We start from the raw sequence: 22,791 nt of genomic DNA, 5'->3' as shown, positions 1-22,791 counted from the left end.
CGAGTTTCCTCCATTTCTTTTTGTTTAGGTTGTTTCTTCTTGACATGACTGAGGCAGTGGTGATGCAGATAATAGCTTTCATGAAGAAGCTTGGATGGAGATCTTGCTGCCATGCCTAGCTGCGTAACACAGGGATCTCGGGAACAGTTGAGGTGGTGAGGTAGAGATACTGGGTCCAACAAAGATCTGCCTTTGTTTGCCCTGTATAGTAGCTCCATGTGGAGGCTGACAAAACCTGAGGATGTTTGGCAGGTTGCAGGATAAGAATATATATGGGCATGTAATGCCCAGCAACCTGAAAGGTACCAAGTGGTGTCAATGTGTTTCCTTATTGCATTCAAGTGCTATTTCACAGGAAAACTGGCATTTTAAGCTCCTATTTCTTTTTGGACCCGTGAATGGCTGTAGGTGGATTTGTCATAGTGATGTATTGGTGGTTCATTAACTTTGGGAATCGGCAGACTGTACTTTCTCCTAACTTGATGGGATAGTAGAATGATATGTTTGATGCCAGGTTTCCATCATGTCCATTGACTGTTTAGCAAAAAGTAAAATCCATGATTTTATTTTTTAAAAATTGGTTTTTAAAACAGACAACTCATTTTTTACTTTTTAAAGTTGGAGGAGAGGGGCTGGAACCTGCTACTTGTTGTGACCTACCTTTAATCGCTGTTGAATTTTAGTTCAGCAGTCTGACAAACTTCTTCCAAGCAGTCCTTAACCTGATGCTGTGTACAGATGAATTGCTGCCCTCCCTAGACAAACTGCTTGGATCAGTTGCATAAGAGCCCATCTGTTTTGGCATCCAGAAGTGAAAGACTTCGACACCTAGCACCACAATCCCTATTTTGAAAAGAAAATGATGTGACAAAGTTTTTCCTGCACATGCCTTAATGTTGGTCTAGAGACTGAGAAAAGGAGTAAAGTAAGAGTCTACAATTGTACCCTGAAATATGGGCTCTCCAGTGGGTCTCATTTGTACCCCTGGAAGTTTGCTGTCTCACTCCTCTCTGCACCACCTGGGCATGTGGCCTCTGCTAGGGATGGATGACATGCCATAAACCTCAATCCTAGATCTCAGCGCTTCTCTGCTTTTGTTGCCCTTGAATGCAAATATTGAAGGGAAGGGTGATGTTTGTTTGCACACGATTTTATCACAGTTGTACACTCATCAGCACTTCAACAAGCTCTCTTGCATTAGCTATTTCATGCCAAGGAGTCGGTCAGGTAGTAGGCTCCTGTCCCACCAACAGCACTTTAAGAGCAGGCAGTGCTGCCTGAATCTTAATGTCATACTGTGTTCATAAAACCACATGAAGGATAAACAGCAATGTACATTGCAGTGTTCGGATGCTGCTTTTTCTACCAATTTTGTTGGGTTTTTTGTTAACCTTCCTTCCCTCTTTTTCTATGTCAGAGTTCATATAAATACATGTCAAGTTCAAAATTATCTGGAGAAATGTATTAGGTTCCCTTTTGCCATGCCTGTGAGGCTTTATCTTTCAAGCTCTCCAGGAGAAATGTTCATGGCTCCTTTTTCCTGAAGAGCAAGCAAGAAATCCTTTCCCCCCCTGTAATCCTTCCTACCTGACAGTGATGGTGATCACCTTGTTGCAAGTTCTTACATTTCCATGTTGGCTCCAAGAGGGTTTGCACGATTCGCTGTCAGACCTTGGCACTATGTCAGTCAAGTGAAGCTGGCCAAATTGCCTTGTCTTTTTGAGCCAGTGGAATGATTTCTTTGATCTCTTATGGGGTTTTTTTGTATGGAGTTGTAAATGCAAGCTGCTTCCCTCTGTGCCACATTGTATGACTTTCTTTTCACATAGAAAGATGATTTTGAAGTATTTTTCTACCTATCCCAAGAGATTAAAAATATTTTCTTAAAAAACCAAAACGAACCCAAAACAACAGTTTTACTCTATACAGACATTAAAGGGGTAAAAAATAAAATACAGGAATGGAAATTAAACTTGCAGTGTATCTAAGTCCTGAAGTATGGGAGATGCTGGTGTTATGCTGTGTCATTGTGGCTCTGTGAACTTGTAAAAGAAGATGGGTTCTCCTCCTGTTTCTGCCCTGACTAGTTGTGAAATTGTGAGCATGCTGCCTATGCCCTAATTCCTTCATCTAGAAATTGAGGATCCTGGATGATACACTGGGTTCTGCAGGACCTGTGGAAAAACAGTCTCAAAACACCAAGTTCTGCATCACAGAGCTCCACTAAGGGAAAGAAAATAACTGCTACTCTTCACTAGGAGTTATGTTCTTGTCTGATTTTACCATGATCTTGGTGTTTTACTTCTGTTGAGTTTGCTCATACTTCACCAAATTCATGTTCACTTGCTCATCTCAAGAGCCCTTCCCATTGGCACCAAGTTACAGGACAAGTTGTTTACAGCAACAATGCCTATCTCTGAGTCCTTGACTTACGTGCAATCCATCTCAGCAGCCTGTCAAGGCTTATTGTGAGCATACATCCTAAAATCAATTGCAGACAAGGGATCCTGTTGTGTGCGTTGGTTTCTCCATTCTCAGCAACAGGAAGCGCTGATTAGCTCTTCCGCCTGTTCCTTCCAGACAGGCTGCAGGAGTTACTCCTGCTTTAAGAACTGCTCTACACACCACTCACTTTCAGCAAACACTGGTGTGTTTTGAGAGGTGAGTCTAACAAAGACTAGGCCTGCTTCAGTAAACATCTGATACAAAGCATCTTTATTCATTAATCCATTACAAACTGTATGAGGCTTTCCAGCCTAGCCAACGCTTTGGAGAATTCGAGTTCCTTGTGTAAAGATGGTAAAGCCCTCCAAATCTCTGGGAAGGGCAAGAAGTGTGATTGCCACCTGCAAAATTAGCATCCTTTCTTGCGTTAAGTATCCAGGTTTAGACAGCAGCAGGTTTAGAAGATCCTGTATCTTGGGTACTAAAATAAAATCCTAGCCCCCTACTTTAATATTACCTTCTCTCTTTGTACCTTTTAACCCATACTGATGACTACTTCTAGGAAATAAAAACCAATCCTGATTCTTCTTGCTTGTTGGGTAGTCAGGCTCCCTTATCTTTGGAGTGGGAAAGCAGAGGTCAGGAACAGTAGATTGGCCAGAACTGCCAAGAGAATGCAGGCTCTACAGCAGCCAGAGCATTCAATTGGAATTCTATTCTCTCTTTCAGAGGTTCTGTTTTAGGAGGGGTTTTAGTTGGTTGGGGATTTTTCCTCTTTTACCCTCTTAGGAATAATTGCTCCAGCTCCCTGGGGCATAGGTTTGCAGTGGCCTACTCTGGTACTATTGTTTATGAGGGAACAGGTGACATGTTTATGTATGTCACCGGAAATAACTTACACAGAAAAGAGGAAGTGCTGATAGAAGAGTTATGCCCAGTGCTTCTTTCAGGAGACTGAGATAGTCTTTGTCTTTCCTGTGGATTCCCAAAATGTTTAGAGGCAGCACACTGAACCTTCTCTAACTTTAAACTCCCTCCTTGAGCTAGATGTTATGGTGATTTAGGACAGTGTCATCTCTGGGAATGGTGGGGCATCTCCTGCTTTTATCCGTTTTGGAGAACTTGGGCCTTTTTTATGATACCTTTGAGGCTCAGAACTGCTATGATGTAGTTTGTTTCCCTATGTTAATTGTCAGTTGTCAGTCACACGTAACTGTCAAAATGTTACTAGTGTCAGGGCTAATATGCCACCTACAAAAATAAAAGCAGCTGGTAATGAATTGTTTCAGGGAAATACACCTCTAACACAAATAGAAATTCAACTGAAGTTTGTCAGTTTTATTTACCCAGGGTCTTAAGTATGAATAAACTTCTCAATGAAAATGGCCAAGTATAACTTCCTGTGGATTGCTGTATTCGTCTGTTCAATTTTAGTTTCTCTTCTGGGAATTCACATAATCACCTTTTGAGGGTTATCTGCCTTGCTAGCTTTGCATAGTGAATTTGTTTCCTGTTGTTGTAAAAACACTTGAGTACTGCACAGCTGTCAGCATAATGTAGCTACAAAGACTTTTTTTTTTTGTTTTTGTGGGATCAATGGCAGTCACTTATAAAACTTTTTTATTGTTCCCTGGAGTCATTCACCACTGAAAAAGCCTCCTCTTTGGGGTGGAGCAGAGCAGCATATTGCACTTCACTGCAAGGGGAACACCCAGAAAAAGAGAAGCCATTGAGAACTTTTGGTATCTCTACAAAGCAGGCAAATGCCTAATTCTATCTCATGCAAACTCAATATGAAAATAGCAAAGCAATTTTTTCCCTGCTGGGATTTGAGGCTACCACATCCATCAACCTTGACATTATTCCTTACACCAGCCTGCTGCAGAAATGCAGGCTACAAAGGAAATAGGGAAATGCCTTGCACTTGTTTGATTGTGCAGTTATTGTAGGCTTACCTGTACTTCCTTGCTCATGGAGAGCTTTTTGCCTGCAGATGATTTTCTGGAGAACTGTTTGACTTGTTCATAAGCAGGGAGGGACCTGTATATGTGTATATATATATATATATATATATATATATGTTAAAAACAGAGCTTTGAATATTAAGAGCTACAGCTATGGGGATGAGAGGGAAGAGTCTTCTCTGCTTATTCATGTTGCCCTTGGTATCTCTCACTGCTAGTTGTGGTGCTTGGTTTGTTTTGGTGTAAATTTCAGTGTGCTACATCTCATCTATAGCTAGGGCTTATGGTCATGACCTGTGGCTCAATCTAGTTTGGTTTCAACTGGTAAGGCAGAGGTTCTCAATTACTCAGTTTTGTATGGAAGTTAATTCAATAACGTTGGCTGTCTTAATTGTTCATTTGTCGAGTTGTTTTTTTTTTTAAGCAGAGATCATAAAACTACTGCAGAAAAATGTCCTTACTTGCCTTGTTTGATAATTTTGCTGCAGTGATCAAGTTATGTGACTAGGAGTGGAAAGGGTCTTTGTGTAGTGTAGGAACAATTTATTTCTCTGTGGGACACCAGTCTTTCATTTTGACTGATGTTCCTATTGTAGCTCTGCTCCAAGCACTCATCTGCAATCTCTACTCGGAAGGATCAGTTCTCCTCCTTTTGCCACTATTTCCTGCAGTTAAGGCACTCTAGCTGGTGTTTTTTGCCTGTGGGGAGCCATGAAGTCACATGACTAGTGGAAGGAGAAGAGATAACAACAAGCACCCATCTGTTGTTCTTTTCCATCCCTTCGGGATGTCCGGGTGTCCCTGGTTAGAATTTGTCTCCAGATAAGATATAGGGAGGTGTCACTGTGGGGCAGTCAGGCCAGAAAACAATAGCGGGTTGAGTCCAGAAAAACAAGATTGATCAGTAAGTACATCTCTGTTGTCAATAAGGGGCAGAGCTGCTCTGTGAAGGTCAAGGCTGGAGCTGTACCCCACATCCCTTCAGCTTCTTCCTTTGATAAACTTCTAGGACAGCCATCACACTTGCTCTTCAGAAAGCTTGGGATCAGAAGCTCCACCGAGAGGAAGGCTGCAAGAGCCACAGCGTGTGCAAGGGCTTTCAAGCCTTTGTTGCTTGAGTGGTAACTGTTCCTTGGCTGAGTGGGATGTTTCAGTACTTGTTTTTCTGTATCTGCTTCATCATCCAGTTGCAGCCAGTGTCTTCGATGGGTGAGTAAAGAGGCATTGCCTTCAAACTTATTTCTGTTTGTCATATTTAGGATTCATGCTGAACCTTGATATTCTTAGGTGAAAGACTAGAAGATGTGACAATTTTTCTCTGAAGGTGGCGTGAAATTCTTTCCAGTTGGAAAGATCTTTCTGTCACAGAGCGTGAAGCCTCCCGTATTGAGAGAATGTCTACTGCCAAAGCACTGTGGGATTTTCCTCTCCCTTCAGAGGACCTGCTTCTTTGATAAATCTTAACTGAATTTAGTGTCATAATGCAGTGCTGCTCATTTCATTGCTTAGTTGTGCCAGAGCAGAGAGCTCCAATTGCACAATACACACAGGATTAATCTCTCTGCAGATTGGTGGACTTACAAATGCTTGCTAGATTGATTTGTCATCCAATATATATGCTAGCATGTCAGCTACAAAACTAATGATATCATCAAGATTACAAATTGAAAAGCTTTACTTCATAGCTAATGCTTGTCAGACTGAATTGCTCAGGCCACGCAAGAAGTGCTGGAGAGGAAAAAAAATTGGGCCAAGAAAAATGAAAAACAGGGAGCTGGAGATAGTTACATGCCTTGTGCGAAACACCCATGCTTTTGTTGTTTCGGGAGAAGAGATGAGGGGTTGATTGCTTTTATATTTCTGCAGATTTTTTTCTTAAGAACTCAAGTTAGTTTTCAGTACACTGCTGCCAAAGACTGCTTGGTGTCTGCAGGGACCATGGCTTGGGGCAATGCTGGCAGTCTGAGAGTGGCCGTGAGGACTGAGTGTTCAAAAGAGCACTGTGCTTTTTCTGCTTGTTTGTGTCCCCTTCACTCCTGCCTGCAGCTTTCAGAGAAATAAAATATGTGAGGGTATGCTACTCCATTCCTCTGAAATGCCTTCTTCTGGCTCCCTCTATATATCTCAGTGGTTTTGTCTTAAAATTGTCTTCTGAATGTTTAGGAGGCAATGTGATCTTCCCTAAATGAGTGTTTTTAGAGTCTGTCTACAAAGGGTATTTCATAAAGTTAATTATACTGCATGAAAGCTAATGAGTATGTGTGTATTTTTGGTGCTGCCCAGCTGGAAAGCTGACAGGGCATTTCTCACTTCACCTCATTTAGCTTTTAACAAAACAAAAATGTTTTAATCTTAGTCAGTGGCTCACCATGAGGCCATGCCAAATCACCTTGTGGAAACGGAGGGAGTTACACTGAGGGAAGCCCAGAGGAAGTTCTGTTTAGTTGTGTGCAGAGAAAAGCCAGGACCTATTCTTTCCTGTTGCAAGAAGTCAAGCAAGCTTTTGGAGGATGGGATTCATCAGAGCTGCTGCTGTCTGTAGCTAAGGGGAGACAAGGAAATGCAGATGGAAGAGAGACCTCATGAGGGATTACCTGATGAATCTCATCAGAAGTTTTCTGCTGTATTTCCCTCCTCTGCTGCTCAGGAGAAACAGGCTGCTTGAGGTGGGAGTGAATATGCTTCTCCTAGCTTGTGAATTAGGGCACTAGAGATTCCCTTTGTAACCCAGATCTGCACTCTCTGTGCCAGCTTGCAGCTCATGACTATGGCAACTGCTTCTGCCTTTTTGGCTGGTTTGGAGCCAAATGTACCTACGGCTGAGGAAGGTGTAAGGATGTTTGACAAAAGAGATACCACGTTTGTGAGAAGGTACAAGGTAACATGTTGGTGGGACAGATCCTTACAGGAGATGCAGCTGAATAAGGATGACTTGAAATGTGTTCTCTGAAGCACATGTAGTTCCCCCTTTAAAGTCAGTGAAGCAAAAAATGATGAACCAAGAAGGTTTGTCTGCCTTTAGAGCATTCTAATGGAAACAATATAGTGCGTCCTCCCCACCCATTTGCATCACCCTACTGCTCAAACAAAGCGGAGAAAGCAAATTTAGTACTTAAAAAGAAATGTGATGTAGAAAGAAGAGGGTATTCCAGTCTGAGGTGCATTTAATCAGAATGATTGGGTTTATTAGCCTAATTCTAGGAAATGATAATCAGTTTTCCTTAAGACAGGATTAGCATTCATTTTGCTTAATAGGAAATAGTCAGGGATAAGTAGTGCTTAATCAGATATTAAATGTAAGTGAAAATGAAACCTCCGGACTTCTATTGAGGAAGCTGCCAAATCAGAGTTAATCAGAAGACTGAAAATGTAATGAACACTTCAATTCTTTGGGGTTTTTTCACCGTATGGTATTCTTAAGTTTGGTTTGCTGAAGGTTCAGAAAGGCCTCTGAAAAGGACACACTCTTTGAGCACTTCATGAACAGATGTGCATATGTCAGGAGGTCCACGTGTTTATATTTCTCCCTCTCAAACACACTTCACTCACAAACGTCTTGTCTTCGGTAGAGATTAGGAGGGTTTGTGGGCTTATGAGGAACATGACTGTGTAAAGAGTTGAATACTTTGCTCCTCAGAAGGTCCTGATTCAGATGTTCAAGCTCTCTAGATTTTAATCATAAAAAAAGATATGGGGAAGCTGTTTCAGATGCAAGGAGGCTTTGATGTCACAGAAATCCACAACAGATACTGTGAAGCATAGAGGTGGTTGGTATTTGGCAGAGAGGGAAGCGGGGACCAGTTTCTGGAGGGAACCAGGGCATATCTAAGTGGATCTTTAAATACAGGGAGCTGCCACCTCTCTTTCTTGCCCCAGGGCAGAATTTTACAGAGTGCATGGTTTTGAGTTATAGCTCTTTCTACTCACCTCAAGATATTATGTACATAGCTATAGGAGAAACAGTGGAGAACAAAAACCAAGGTAAATGGAGCAGGGTGTCTGTTCTATCTCACTTCCCTAAGCAGACACTCTGGGTTAGAGACAACTTGCTGAGCTGTAGATCAACTTCATTGTGACCTGGGAGAGCAGTTCTTATACTAGCTGTTTAAAGTTGTACCCTGAAATGAGTAGGAACTGATAAAATATGCTTAGAGATGCTTTACAGTTATATAGGGGTCTAATAATGGAAATATTTTTGTTCTGCACACCTTGAATATGTAAGATAGACACCTATTGTCTATCTTACACTTCACATTTTAACTGATGCTTTGCATAGTGATCTCTGCCTTGTGGTTATGGTAACTCCAACTGTGAGGGCAGACACCAAGGTATGGATGGATTTTGAGAGAGGTTGCATAACGTGCTTGAAGTCTGGTCCTTTTTTCCAAGGCATGTGGAACAGTTACCAGTGACTTCAGGAAGGGCTCGCAGATGCTCAGTTAGTACTTGAAGAAAAGGTGGACGTCCTAGGCTAGATCCAGTGCTCCCAGGACATATTTCCTATGGTAAAATCACTACCTGGACCCCAGATTTTCCTGTTTTCTTCTTTTTTCCCTTCTCATAATCTACAGCAGCTAAACAGCAAGTCAGACTGTTGCATAATGTTGTAAGAGCTCTGTTAATTTACTTTTTCTTCCAAGACATTTAAGCTGACCTGTCAGAATTTTCCATGAGGCAATTAGCTAGCTGGTATTACTGTTTGTCCCAGGGGATCTTTATCTATCACAATGATTCTGTAAAGTCAGGAATAGAAAAAGAAATTGCAAGAAATTCCTTGCAATTATCAGTCATCAACTTGATTTGATATCTCTCAGATGTTCTCTCTTGTCTCTTGCTGCATGTCTCAGCCCTGGATCCCTGCTCTGCCTACATCAGCCTGAATGAGCCCTGGAGGAACACAGATCATCAGATAAATGGTTCCCACGGCCAGCCGACATGCGACAGTCAAATTGACGGGGAGTGGTATCGCTTCACTGGCATGGCTGGCGATGCTATGCCTACCTTCTGCATCCCAGAGAACCACTGTGGCACCCACGCTCCCATCTGGCTCAATGGCAGCCACCCACGAGAGTCAGATGGCATCGTCCCACGCCAGGCTTGTGCCAGCTTCAATGGGAACTGCTGCCTTTGGAATACCACGATTGATGTCAAGGCGTGTCCGGGCGGGTACTACGTGTATCACTTAATCAGGCCTAGCGTTTGTTTCCATGCATACTGTGGCCGTAAGTAACTGCTGAGATTGCTTTTCTGAAACCCCTTGGTCCCTGTGATGCAGGAGAGGTAGTGAGCATCCATATACCTGAGAGAGGTGCTGACTGATTTCTGGCTTTCTCACCCTAAGGTGTGTGAGGTGGTGCAGTGCAGTTGGTGGCCTGTCTATGCAAGATCAATCAGGCAACTTCACCTCTGTGAATTCTAGCCTTTACTCAGCTAGCAGAAATCTTCCATGGCTGGCCTGGCTGCAGTGATTTAATGCTCTCTGTGGACCCTGTGGTTTGTGTTGGCATGCTACCAAAGCCAACATTTGCATCTCTGACTTACAGTAATTAAACTGAATTGTTTCTTATCAGCTTCAGTGGTTCAGCTTTCCTAATGTGGGCTAGGTCTATAACTGATGGACTAGAAACAGGGCTTGAAGTTGTCAATACTAGTACACTATTTTTGTGCATGCTCAGTAGTTTGTGCTGACAGTATTCTTGTCATGCCCTAGATTTTTATGACATCTGTGATGTGGTGGATTGCCAGGGCTCCTGCCTGGACACCAGTGACTGCACATGTTCCCTTGGGACAACACTAGGACCTGATGGACAGACATGTCTTGGTAAGGGTGGAAAAAACTTGTGTCAGTTACTGGTGCTTTCCTTCTCCTTTGTTTCATTGCTCACATTTCAGTTCATTGTCCTACAAAGCAGTACAAAAAATGAAAAGTATTCTGAAGGAGTTTTTTTCCTCTTGCTGCCTAGAACAGGTCTTTGATTCTGTAAATTGTTCCCAATCTCTCTCTGCAGGGTGAGATACAACATCCATTGACTGAATACATTCTGGTGCCCCTGGAGCTACACAGGCTACATTTGCTTTCTGCATGGCTCAGCTGCTGAAGGCAGCAGCTTCACTGACAGTAGTAGAGCCTCTGCAAGAGCACAGTACAGTCTCATTGGTATTCAGGAACAGTTGTGCAGTCTGTCATTAGAGACTTCCTTTCGCCCACCCTGTTGAATATCTCTTTCCTCCAAGAAAAGTTTCACTGGCTGGCAAAGGGCTAGTGAAAGCTTCAACATACTTTTAGTGCCCTTGTGGGGCATTGTCCAGGGCCTGGGGCTTGAGGAGAGCCAAAGTGGTTTTAGGCAGCATGACAAGGTGGTATGGAGGGGCTGGCATTTGGTGGCTGCACTGGCAGAGACTAGCATGACCAGGAGGAGGGTGGATGGCTGTGAGAGCAGTGCTGGGAATGTGGGCTTGAGGGATTTGTGAGGGAATTCCTGTGAAACTTTGAGGAGAGGACAGCTGTGATTGTGCGTGTGGTGCTCGGAGGAGAGCACCTGGACTGTGAGGTCTTAGGAAGAAGATGGTCTGTGAGGCAACGTAAGGGGCTGTTGGATTGCTGCAGAGCTGCACCAATGGACAGGAGGAGGTGACACAGAGGGAGAAAGGGGTGCTAGTGTTCACAGTAACTGAGGTCTCATCTTTGTTCTTGTGTCTTGATTTGATTAGGAGGTTGAAAGCAGAATTAGTCCAGGAGGCTGTGTGGCAGGTCACTTTTTTCCATACAGACTACAGCTGACAAAGCAGGTGTAGTTAGTTTCTTCTCATTCCTCATGTCTGTGGGCTTCAGGGTAGGGGTCACAGTCATTACAATTTGTGAAGAGAGCAGCCTGGCCTTGCTGCAGATTTATACTTGCTCACACTGATTCTTCAGAAGGGTTTTTCTTAAGCTGCTCCACATCACTGCAGATGAGTGGCTGAGTTAGCTCTTAGCTAGTTAAAAGCATTTATTGGCTGTTTCTGTATCAAACTTCCAGTCACAGAAGTGCCCTTGACAAGCACCAGCACTCAATAAATCTGTGGCAGGCTCACGGGAAAGGATTTCCTGCAGTAGGGAAGCATGCAGGAGTCTTGAGCCTGTGTATCTGTGCTGCAGCTGCCTTCACCCCACATTGCCAGGGCAAGCAGGATTTCTGCACTGCTGCTTCTCTTCATGATAATCAGATGGCACAACACCTCAGTTGAAATAATCACACTAGTTTACCTACCTGCACCATCTCTTGTTGTATGGCTCATTCATATTTCTAATGACTTTCTGTTGTGCATTGTCAGTGAACCTCCCTCTGCTAAGTTGACTTCAATACATTGTACGTTTTGAATCCCACAGTAGAACGGCTGATCCTGAGTTATATTGTCATTTGTGAACTTACTTAGAGGTTAGATTAGGTCTTGGACTTTCTGCCATGGGTCTGCAATGTCATGGATACACCATTCTGTTGCGTTGTAGAACTTGGTGAATTGCTGGTTACAGCAGCACTTGAACAAGCCAGCCTCTAGGGCCTTCTAACAGCATCTCTGTCTTTGCCAATTTCCCTTTCACTCTTAACTCTTTAGGCAGCTTTAGTTTTACTGTTAGAAGTGAAAATGTGGAGCCTGTTACATGTGTGAAAAGGGACCCTGTCTGTGTGTGTGTCCTGGATGTGTGTCCTGGGTTTAGCAGTAGCAGTTACTTTTCTCCTTCTTGGTAGCTGGTGCAGTGCTATGTTTTTACTTTTGGGCTGGGAACAGAGCTGAAAACAATGATGTTTTGGTTTGGCCAAGGACTTTGTGAGCCTCATGCTCTGCCAGGGAGGAGGGAAGCTGGGAGGAAGCAGAGACAGGACACCTGACCCAAACTGACCAAAGAGGTATTCATACCACAGCACCTCATGCCTTGGATGTAACTGGGAGTTACCCGGATGGGCTGAGGGCACTGTGGGGTTGGAGGAGGTATCGGTCCGTGCTTGGTCGGGCTAGGGGGGCCGAGTTATCGGTCGGCAGGTGGTGAGGTGTTGTATTCTCTTCCCTTGTTATTTCCTTTATCATTATTAGTACTGGTGGTAGCGGTGGTGATTTGTGTTATACCTTAGTTACTAAACTGTTCTTATCTCAACCCGTGGGAGTTGCATTCTTTTTGATTCTCCTCTCAGTCCCTCTGGGAATGGGGGGTGGGGGGGGAGTGAGTGAAAAGCTGGCTGGCTGGGGTTAAACCACAACAATGTGCTTTCTGCCTCCCAAGCCAGGGTACCAGCCATTTCTTTGGCTAAAAATATTTAACTCACATTGGTTGTGGAAGGAGACAACACCACTAGCTGCATACTGCAAGTACTGTGTATGCGTGGGATCACTTAACACCTAAGAGAGCTCATCTCTGACCTGTCCCTTTAATGGTATTTTTCTTTTTTCTTGGTTTTAAAGCTTCTGACATCTAATAAATGGTAACTTCTAAGCTGTTTTACTGAAACCTCATGTGAAATCAGGTTGAAGAATGAGAATCTTGGAGAGCAAAGTTATTTTGAAAAAAAAAAAATAAAAAAGCAGAGAAACATACAGAAACTTTAGCCTTTAAAACAGAAAATAAGGAGGTTTTCAGAGCTTTACCAAGAGATTCAAAAGCATCTGCTGTGGATTTATTTCAACAAATACTGTCAACGCCTTAGAGGGCTCTACTGTAAAGCTGAATGCAGCCAGCGCAGAAACATGACATGGGTATATTGATATAGGTTATAAAAACTCAGTGCAGGCCTATCAAAAGGTTGTTCTGCAACCTTTCTCCAGAGTCCGCTCCAGAAAACAGGATGCCACCTCAAGCACTTCTCTTCTGAGCTGGAGAGGTAGGAGCAATAGCTCTGTGGAAGCTCTTTGCTTATCTTCAGAGTAAGCAGCTAATGGTTGCGATGGTCTGTGAGGCACCAATGCCCAAGTTAGGTCTCGCCACGGCAAGTTGGCAGTTCTGTTCCTCAAGAACACCTGAGCTGCCTGGTGCAGAGAGCAGCAAGAGCTGCGGCAAGAGGGCGAAATGATGAAATTTCTCATGACCTGGCTTTTCTTGGGAAAGTTTCATGGGGTTCATTAAAATATGTTGCTTTGATTTCAGCTTTGTTTATATGTTCACAGCTGTTTTTCATTCTTGTGTCTCTGCTGAAATAAGGGGTGAATCATTAAAAATTGCTGTAGGATAATTGGCCACGTGTAGCAGTAGCACGTATGATACAGAAATAGGATTTATTTTTGACCAGTTCTCATAATCAGCTAGTTTTACGATGCAGTGAAGTCATGTTAGCTCTATTCTAATGTCTTTGTGAGTGAAGAATAGTTTAGGATGACAAGATAAGTGCAAACACAAACTCCCAGCATGTGGAACCAGTTTGGAAGTTTCCCAGTGGGACTGTGCCTATCTTCACTCTGAAATGGCTGCTGTGTGCATGTGGTGTTTCCCTCCCAGTCTGCTTAGTTCCTGATGTAGACACAGCATAGCGTAACACTCTGCTACTGTCAGTAGGCAGTGTTCTTTAGCATTTTAGTGGGATTGACCATCTGTAATGCCAAGATCCAGATTATGAGGCCAGAAAAGCCAGTCCATGGTCTGACCAGCACTCCCATGTAACAGCCCCTTTTTGCCAGCTGTGATTACCCAGGGGTGTGTTTCGACACTGTTTTCTTTTTCTTTTTTTCAGATGAAAATGAATGTGAGCAGAACAATGGAGGCTGCAGTGAATTCTGTGTTAACCTGAAGAACTCCTACCGCTGTGAGTGTGGGATTGGGCGCACACTAGGAAGTGATGGCAAAACCTGTGAAGGTGAGGTTTCAGCTATCATAGTCTGCTGAAAACAATATAAATCATTCCCCTTCACTTGCAGCACTAGTTCTTTGTAGCTGTTTGAAGCTGGGATTAAATGTCACTCCTATCACTTCTGTGCTTCCCAGTGGTGTTGTTACTGAAATAACCTTCTAATCAAGCAGAGAGAAGTCTCCTTGTTGTTCTCTCTGTTTTGTGCATTTCTGTTAGGGTTTGCTTGTAGTTGTCTCTAGTGGGGGAGAGGCAGCAGTGGATCTTAAAGTTTGGTTGTTCAGATAGAGCTAGTTGTTGCTGGAGATGCTGGGATTTGTCTCTGTGCATTTGTATGACAGTTGTGCAGGGGCAGCTTTCGCATTGCTTATTTTTGACAGCTAGCATTATCTATGGGGTAAATATCATGACATTAGACAACAGTAGGATCACTTAACCTCCTAGAATACAGACTGAGAAGAGGTGGTGCTAGTCTGTAGACAGAAGCTAGATTTGACAATAGGGATGTGTTTTGTTTGATTTTTTGTAAGTAGTTGGTTGTGGGCTTTGCTGTGTGCAACTGATACAGTTACATCCTAGTGGTGGCACAGCCAGCCTGAAAACCCTTGATGAGCTTGGTAGCTTAACAAGGACTTCAAGACAAAACTGTAGGCTTCATCTGTTGTAATTAACAATGTACAGACATCTTTGAGCAGAAATAGGAAAACCCAGGAAAAAATGACGTGTGCCTGATGTTCTCTGTGGTCAGCTGTGAAGACCACTGTGCCCCCTCACAGGCAAAGCTGCTGTGTTGTGTGTTCACAGATACTGTGGGGCCTTAGACAAAAATAATAGCTTACATATGTGCCTCACTTCTGAGCTACCTGATTACCAGAATTGAATATATCTGCAGTCTGCATGCAAACTTACATGAGCTGCTGTGTGGCAGGCATCCATGGTGCAGAGAGAGAGGGATTGCCATTGTATTTTTGGGCTGCACTCCAACCTTCTTTGTAGTTCATTGACAAATGGCTCCAAGCTGCAGTTTTTGTCTCTCTTTTCCCTCTCTTTGATAACAAAGCATATTTCATTTCACTTCTCTGAAAATTGTCTCTCTGAGCTCTATTAATAAACATCACTCATCCAGATAATGACACTTCCCTGGGGAGCTGCTGTGCCGAGTGCTCCTTAAGTATACTTGTTGGGTTGGTTGGGGCCAAAAGTAATCTGTGGGCTTCATCCCTTCCACATCCAGCATTGAATCTGTGGGGTGTCATGTAAACCCAGCTGTGCTACGTGGCAGTCTTTATTCCTGAGCACTGCACTTTTCTAACAGGGCTGGAGTAGTCTGTGCTTGGAAGCTTGTTTCTTTCTGCTGCTCTTAAACTTGTATTTTAAGACCTTTTGATGTATCATTTAACTTCTTCTGTAAGAAGGATGGTGCTTTTCATGAGTTTTGACACTGCTGCTGAGGATTTTTACAATCTTGTTAGTGAGTTTTATTTCTAAGGCTATGCCCTGAGCTTTGTGAACCATTAGAGTATGTGATTTACTTGTGAGACACCTCACAGCTGTTGCTAAAAATAATAAATGCAAGAGATTTATCTTGATTATATGAGCTAGTGAGGCTTACTAAGGTTAAGAGTATCTCAAAATTTCCGTTCTAATGCCTTACCCATTACTTTGACTCACATGGAGAGCCCAGGCTGTTGTTTTTCATGTAATCTATGGGACTGAGTATGGGATTTGCATTCTTTCCTTTATATTTCAGTGAAAACCATACTGTCATTTCCTGTGGTAGGCTTAGGGAGAAATATTTTGTATTTATGATTTCTTATACTATGTGTACTATTGTTCTACTGAGAATATGTATTCATTCCAAAAGGTAAAAAGAATATCAAACAGTGAGGGTTTTGGTTTTCTTTAAGTGGTGATAGTCTGTTGTTGGCTTTCTATTATAAAGAAAATAACTGATAATGGCCTTACTTGCCTTAGTTTTTCAAATCTTCAGAATGTGTTTGGCTGACCTTTCAGGCTCTTTTCTGTTCAGGTGAGGCAATCCTCTGAGGAACTGAGATTTCATGTAAAACATATTCCTAGCCACTATGGCTGCAGAACAAAATGACAAGTCCTCCAATTAGCTGTGCTGCTGTTTCTCCTCTGCACTTTAGAATGGGAGAGAATTAGGAGGTGAATTGACCTTACACTGTGATCTTGTGTCAATCTGTCACAAACTGTCAAAATTCCTGCTAAACAAACTCCTACAAGCAGTGCTTCATCCTCAGCCTACAAAGGGGATGCAGGGACTCAGTACACCCACCTCCACAACAGCTGGCAAACCCAGAGGCAAAAAGCACAATGTCTTCTCTCTCGTATTCCTGAGGGGAGTAGGAGCTGGCTACCTGTGAGCCTGTTCTCCCCAAGACACCTCCCCTGCAAATCTCAGGGCTTTAATTCTGGTGGTGACGAAGGGAGTGAGTATGGTTCCACATGGTAGATATTTTAAGAGGATTTTCCTCCCACCCTTTTGAAGTAAGAAACAACATAAAATTTAGTTTAAGAGGATGTCTTAGAAGTTAGAGACAAGTTGAAGATTGCCTATTCAGCTGCCTTATGTATGCCAATTATAGCATGTGATTTATTTTGGTAAGCTTTTTCACAAAATTCCTTGTTAACATCATGGTAAAATGAGAAACGCAGGAGATTGTACAATTAAAAACAGGTTTTCACCACATATTCTTGGAAGAAAGCTCTCGCTGTGCTGTTGCCTTTGAGCTCTGTGTTGGTCATGCTGTTTGTTAGTCATCCAGGAGAGTATGTTGGGGGCCTGTGTAGCGGTTGCACAGATGTCTGAGGAGCAGTGTGTTCTGGGTTTTCTTTCTTTTGCAGAAATTGAAGGCTGTCACAATAACAATGGAGGCTGCAGCCATACCTGTATTGAAGTGGAAGACACATACCAATGTGAATGTCCGAGGGGACTTGTTCTGTCAGAAGACAATCATACTTGCCAAGGTAGGTCAACAGAATCTCCCCGACAGCCTCTGTCCCATGAATGCCAAAGGTATGTCTGAAGGAACTTTTCTTCGTGGTTTTGTTGTATTCTCTTAGTCTGACCTTTCCAGTTTGGTTAATGGAGCTCTGTCCTTAATGACAGATCATCCAAAACTGAGAGCCTGGAGATACTGCTCTTTTTGCCAGGCAGGAGAACAGAGACAAAGAACCCAGCTGGGTGCCTCTTGCATCACAGGTGGTTTTGGCAGTGTTCACTTAAAATCAAGATTGATACAATCATAGAATAGCTAGAGTTAAAAAGGACCTTAAGATCATCTAGTTCCAACCCCCCTGCCATGGGCAGGGACACCTCACACTAAACCATCTCACCCAAGCCTCTGTCCAACCTGGCCTTGAACGCCGCCAGGGATGGAGCATTCACAGCTTCCTTGAGCAACCTATTCCAGTGCCTCACCACCCCTACAGTAAAGAACTTCTTCCTAATATCCAATCTAAACTTTCCCTCTGTAAGTCCTATCACTACAGTCCCTAATGAAGAGTCCCTCCCCAACATCCCTATAGGCCCCCTTCCGATACTGGAAGGCTGCTATGAGGTCACCACGTAGCCTTCTTTTCTCCAGGCTGAACAGCCCCAACTTTCTCAGCCTGTCTTCATACAGGAGGTGCTCCAGTCCCCTGATCATCCTCGTGGCCCTTCTCCGGACTTGTTCCAACAGTTCCATGTCCTTTTTATGTTGAGGATGCCAGAACTGCACACAATACTCCAAGTGAGGTTTCACGAGAGCAGAGGGGCAGGATCACCTCCTTCGACCTGCTGGTCACGCTCCTTTTGATGCAGCTCAGGATACGGTTGGCTTTCTGGGCTGTGAGTGCACACTGAAGCTGGCTCATGTTCAGTTTCTTATCAACCAACACCGCCAAATCCTCCTCTGCAGGGCTGCTCTGAATCTCTTCTCTGTCCAACCTGTAGCTGGGCCTGGGATTGCTCCAATCCAGGTGTAAGATTGCTTAACATCTCCCATTATATTGCTGTGATTCAGCTGTGTATGCTTTTAACAGATTTATGCCATTAGAACTGGAATTTTTCATGCTTCAAACTGTGCTTTTAAAGTTTCGGCTAATGTGCTTCAATCCCTTCCAAGAATGGGGTGAGAGAGGCTTTTTTTTCCCAAGTATCTCAATAGCCACTCCAATCAGTATTCTGATGGCTTGAAGCAGAGTAATAGTTTTGGTACAGGGTGGGCTTGTTGTCACTTAGAAAAGTAGCCAAGATAGCATCAGAAAATTGACTATTGCTTTTGCTGCATAGAGGCAAGGGCAATGATATCCTTGGGAGACCCTCTATCTGAACTTTGCTCCATTCCTGTATGCAGGGAGTTCTTCTTGCTGACTCACTTGCACCTATAGCATGTGATTAGAATAAACATGTTCCCTGTTTTGGTTTGCAAGAGTTGAGTGAGATTTCCTCTACAACTACATCCAGACTCCCAGGGGTCAGTTTAGCTCTGCAGCAGTGAGTGCAGGGAGCAGAGGACCAGGGGGAAGTTCCTGAGGACTTTCAGAGTTGAGCAGAGGGTCTGTAGCTCCTTGTGCAATGACTTCTTACAACCCAGGACTTGCACCCAGGATTCTTCCGGGTCTCGTAATCCCACAGCTAGCTGAGCTCCTAAGGTGCTGAAAGCATTAAGAAGCCTGTGTCTTACATAGAAGATGTCTACTATGATCTGCTGGTGAAAGGATATTCAGTCAAAATTTGTGTGTTGAGGAAAGGTGTGTGGGCATGTGGAAGGTGGGTAATGCTCTCTGGTTGGATTCATCTGACTTGCCTGGCCACTTCTCAGGCATGTTAGGCTCAATACAAAGCTGGAGAAGGTGCACTATTGCCCTGGTAGAGACAGACCTCATAGCTCTCTGCTTGTGTTCTGCCTTGGTGGGCCCACAAATAACCCTTGCAGTTGCTTCCAGACATTTCCGTGGGAATTTGCTAATGGGCTAGACTTGATCTATAGCCCAGGGTAGGATCTAAAAATGCAACAAAAGGAAGCCTGTCATAGGCTAATTCGCTTGGGCTTTAGATAATACCAGTGTGCTGGTGTTACCTGGTGTGCTCAGAACTTTCTGTAGTCTGATGCATTACAAAGTGCCCAGACACAAGAGGAACAGACCCAGGCTTCATGGGGGACAACAGGGCAGGCATGTCCTAGAGAGGAATTTGGAATGGTTCTAGTTGATGAAATTTCTGCTTTTTAAACTTACTAGAAACGCAGGGCACTGTTTTCAGGGATGAGCACTCACACTTGGGATTCAGGAGTGCTGCTCCAGCAGACCCAGGTGGGGAGGAGGAGGAAATGGGGATTTCCAAAAGCCATGGTTATACTTACTGATTTAAAGGTCTGACTGATGGATAAGAGCCAGAAAAGAGTAATGTTTTTCATCCCTGGATCCCTGGAGCAACCCTAGCAGGGTTAAAAGGCCATTCATTTTCCAGCCAGTGTTTCTTCTTCTTCTGGGGCTGCTAAAGAGAGCAGCAGCATTGCTGGGTGCCAGGCTGGGGCTCAGGATACAGCATCTCATAAAGTGAAATTACTAGTTCTTTTGCATTTCATGAATTTATGTCCCCACGCAGTGGTTTGCAATTTTGAGAAGATGTAACAGAATATATCTGGAACTGTACCACACAATTTTTTATGGCATCTAATCAGGTTTATAGTTGTACAATTAACAGTGCGGGACAGGCACAGTTGCCTGAAGGAATTGGATCTGCAGCCTATCAACCCTCCTCTGCACTGTCTCTACATTCAGAACAAACATTAATAATCCTCCACAGAAATCACAGTTTTGGCTACAATGTTCCCACAAAGGTACCATGAAATACTTGGAATTTTGCAAACCATCCTAGTACCCCACCTCTTTCTGAAGTGTGATGGTGAAATGTTCCTTCTCCCCATTCCCATGCCCAAGCCTTGTCTTCAGCTAAGCAGGGTACAGTGGTGTAGTTGATCTGGGGTTTGCTAGTAGTGGTTCAAGGCTCCCCAGCACCAGAGAGCCTGTTCCACTGAGCAGCCTGTACAAAAAGATAACCTCTGCTCCAAGCAGCTGTACTTTGAAAGGCCAAGGAAGGAACCAAAGGCTGGACAAGGAACACGGTGCCAACAACAGCAGGCAGTAGAATGAGTCACAGAAACTTCCTACCAGCATCAGGGTACTTACTGCAGGCATTGGTGCAAAACAGAGTTTAAAGCAGTAATGCAGAGGTTTCTTAGGACCTCACCTGGAGTATTGTGTGCAGTTCTGGTGTCCTCAACATAAAAAGGACATGGATCTGTTGGAACAAGTCCAGAGGAGGGCCACGAGAATGATCAGGAGGCTGGAGTACTTCCCGTATGAAGATAGGCTGAGAAAGTTGGGGCTGTTCAGCCTGGAGAAGAGAAGGCTGCATGAAGACCTCATAGCAGCCTTCCAGTATCTGAAGGGGGCCTATAGGGATGCTGGGGAGGGACTCTTCATTAGGGACTGTAGTGATAGGACAAGGGGTAATGGGTTAAAACTTAAACAGGGGAAGTTTAGATTGGATATAAGGAGGAAATTCTTTCCTGTTAGGGTGGTGAGGCACTGGAATGGGTTGCCCAGGAAGGCTGCGAATGCTCCATCCCTGGCAGTGTTCAAGACCAGGTTGGATGAAGCCTTGGGTGATATGGTTTAGTGTGAGGTGTCCCTGCCCATGGCAGGGGGATTGGAACTTGATGATCTTAAGGTCCTTTCCAACCCTAACTATTCTATGATTCTACTTACAGATGCTCTGGGGTGTATGAGGATGAATAACTGAAATGTTTGACAGGCGAAGAGTGGGTGAGGCTCTCAAGAGGCTTGCATCTTGGGGTGAGCCCAGGACAGGGATGCAAGAAATGGATGCTGACAGCAAGTCAGGAGAGTGCAGTGTTCTGAATAGATGAAAAAAGTTGTGAAATAAATTAATTACTCTTGGCACCCAGGGTAACTCATTTCTGCTGGGCATCTCAGTGCTGGCAGTCAGGACCCTGCCTGAAATAACATGTCTGCATATAGCCATGGGCTACCTTTCCAGCCCCTTTTCAGTTCCCCCTATGATGTTCCTGGCAGTCTCTTTTGGGAAAATAAGGCCTGATCAGTGAATCACATTGATGAATGCAGTCTCTTTGCTTGCAGCACCACTGTTAAATTGGTAGAACTGAAACACTGTTCTCAGTATTGATTACTCTTCTGTATACAAATGTGGAGGGTGGTCTGAATTACATTACCAGTTACTCCGAGATGGTTAGTATAAGGAATTTCCCCGATTGTTTTCCTAAAAAATGATGAGCTGGCTTGAATCAAAAGTGGATCTGCTCACAGGTTCCATTCATTTGTTTCTGTGCCCAGGTGGTGGAATGCAAGCAGGCAACTCCTGCAATGCCAGAGCAGAGGTTTAATGGGTGTCTCTTCTTTCTTCCCCTTTGTGCCAATCAAAGACATTTAGAAACAGAACCTGAACCAAATTGGTCCGAGCTTTGGAGAGTTGCAGTTGGGATCCAAACCGTCTTGCCCTGAATTACACCTTTATAGAAGCATTGTATTTTCTTATCAAGTCAGTAGAACAGTGAAGTTTTAAATCCAAGCTGGGACAACCAGGTCTCCAAAGGAGGTTCATCTCTCTCTGCATTGCACTGTGTTCTTGAAGTCCCTTTGTCTCCTTGTGAGGAGCCACTTAGTGTGCTCAGTTATTCCCACTTGCCTTTTACTGTGGATAGAGGAAAATTGAAGGTAGTTCTATAGTTTTCTGTTCCAACCCAGCAGTTTCATTATGCGAGCATATTGCCTTAGGCACACTGCATACATTTTAGCATATAACCTTGAAAAGATCAACTTTTAATAAAAAATACTCCCTGCAGGTATATAGTAGCCATTACAAATACCTCAGCTGGGACAGGAGGGTTTTCTTAAGGAGGGTGAAAGGTATGTTTTAGCTGTGTGCCTTGTATCCAAGGTCCAGAATCGTGGATCATACCCTTAATGATCAAAATTAAGGGAAGAAAGATCATATGAATTTCAGGATTGGGACTATAATTAATTTTAGGAAAACACTTGGGTAACTAGTGTATTTGCAGAAAGTTTTGTCATGTGATTTTAAAATGATACATGGAAATTCTGCAGGGGGGTGTTTTTATGGATGGGAGGAAACGAGAATATATGCACTACACTTGTCCTCTGCCTAACTGAATGGATGTGTATACATGCAAAGAATATAAACAGCAATTACTTTATTAATTGAAGCTTATTCCCTCTTCTTTCCTTTTTCATTTTGCCCAATCTCTACATATTCTCCCACTTCTTATGTAATGGAATTCTAACTTTTAAAAGTTCACATGGAGATCTGTATTAAAATTCAAAGTTTGGAAGGAGGTGGAATGAGTGAGCTAATAGGTTTGTTTGTCAGAGCTGGGTTTATTGCATATAAGAAGTATTATTGCAGCATTTTGAGGTGCTTCCACTTTAGCTCAGCATATCTATGGAATTGTTTTGGCCTGTTCTGGGTTTGATATAAAATCTGATTAAGGGTCTTT

At 43.5% G+C, this 22,791-nt stretch overlaps 1 protein-coding gene across 3 annotated transcripts in view; it reads left to right on the top strand.

The window, feature by feature from the left end:
• The window catches only part of OIT3 (oncoprotein induced transcript 3), a 31,545-nt gene that overhangs the window by 811 nt on the left and 7,943 nt on the right, over nt 1-22,791 (top strand). The window contains exons 2-6 of one of the 3 annotated variants that reach the window (XM_061373863.1): nt 29-152; nt 9,257-9,631; nt 10,120-10,230; nt 14,108-14,230; nt 17,090-17,212. In XM_061373863.1, the coding sequence (XP_061229847.1) occupies nt 9,388-9,631; nt 10,120-10,230; nt 14,108-14,230; nt 17,090-17,212 (601 nt within the window). In that variant the 5' untranslated portion in view covers nt 29-152; nt 9,257-9,387. Of the gene's footprint in view, nt 1-28; nt 161-4,576; nt 5,619-9,256; nt 9,632-10,119; nt 10,231-14,107; nt 14,231-17,089; nt 17,213-22,791 lie in introns of those variants that run through there. The other 2 variants (XM_061373862.1, XM_061373861.1) reach the window with 2 other exon arrangements.

The sequence above is a fragment of the Neopsephotus bourkii genome, unplaced genomic scaffold (assembly GCF_033783945.1).
Source record: "Neopsephotus bourkii isolate Nb327-2 ecotype Australia unplaced genomic scaffold, CSIRO-AGI_Nbou_v1 NB_1634, whole genome shotgun sequence".
NCBI classification, from domain to species: domain Eukaryota; kingdom Metazoa; phylum Chordata; class Aves; order Psittaciformes; family Psittacidae; genus Neopsephotus; species Neopsephotus bourkii.
This window is presented reverse-complemented; position numbering and strand designations above follow the sequence as displayed.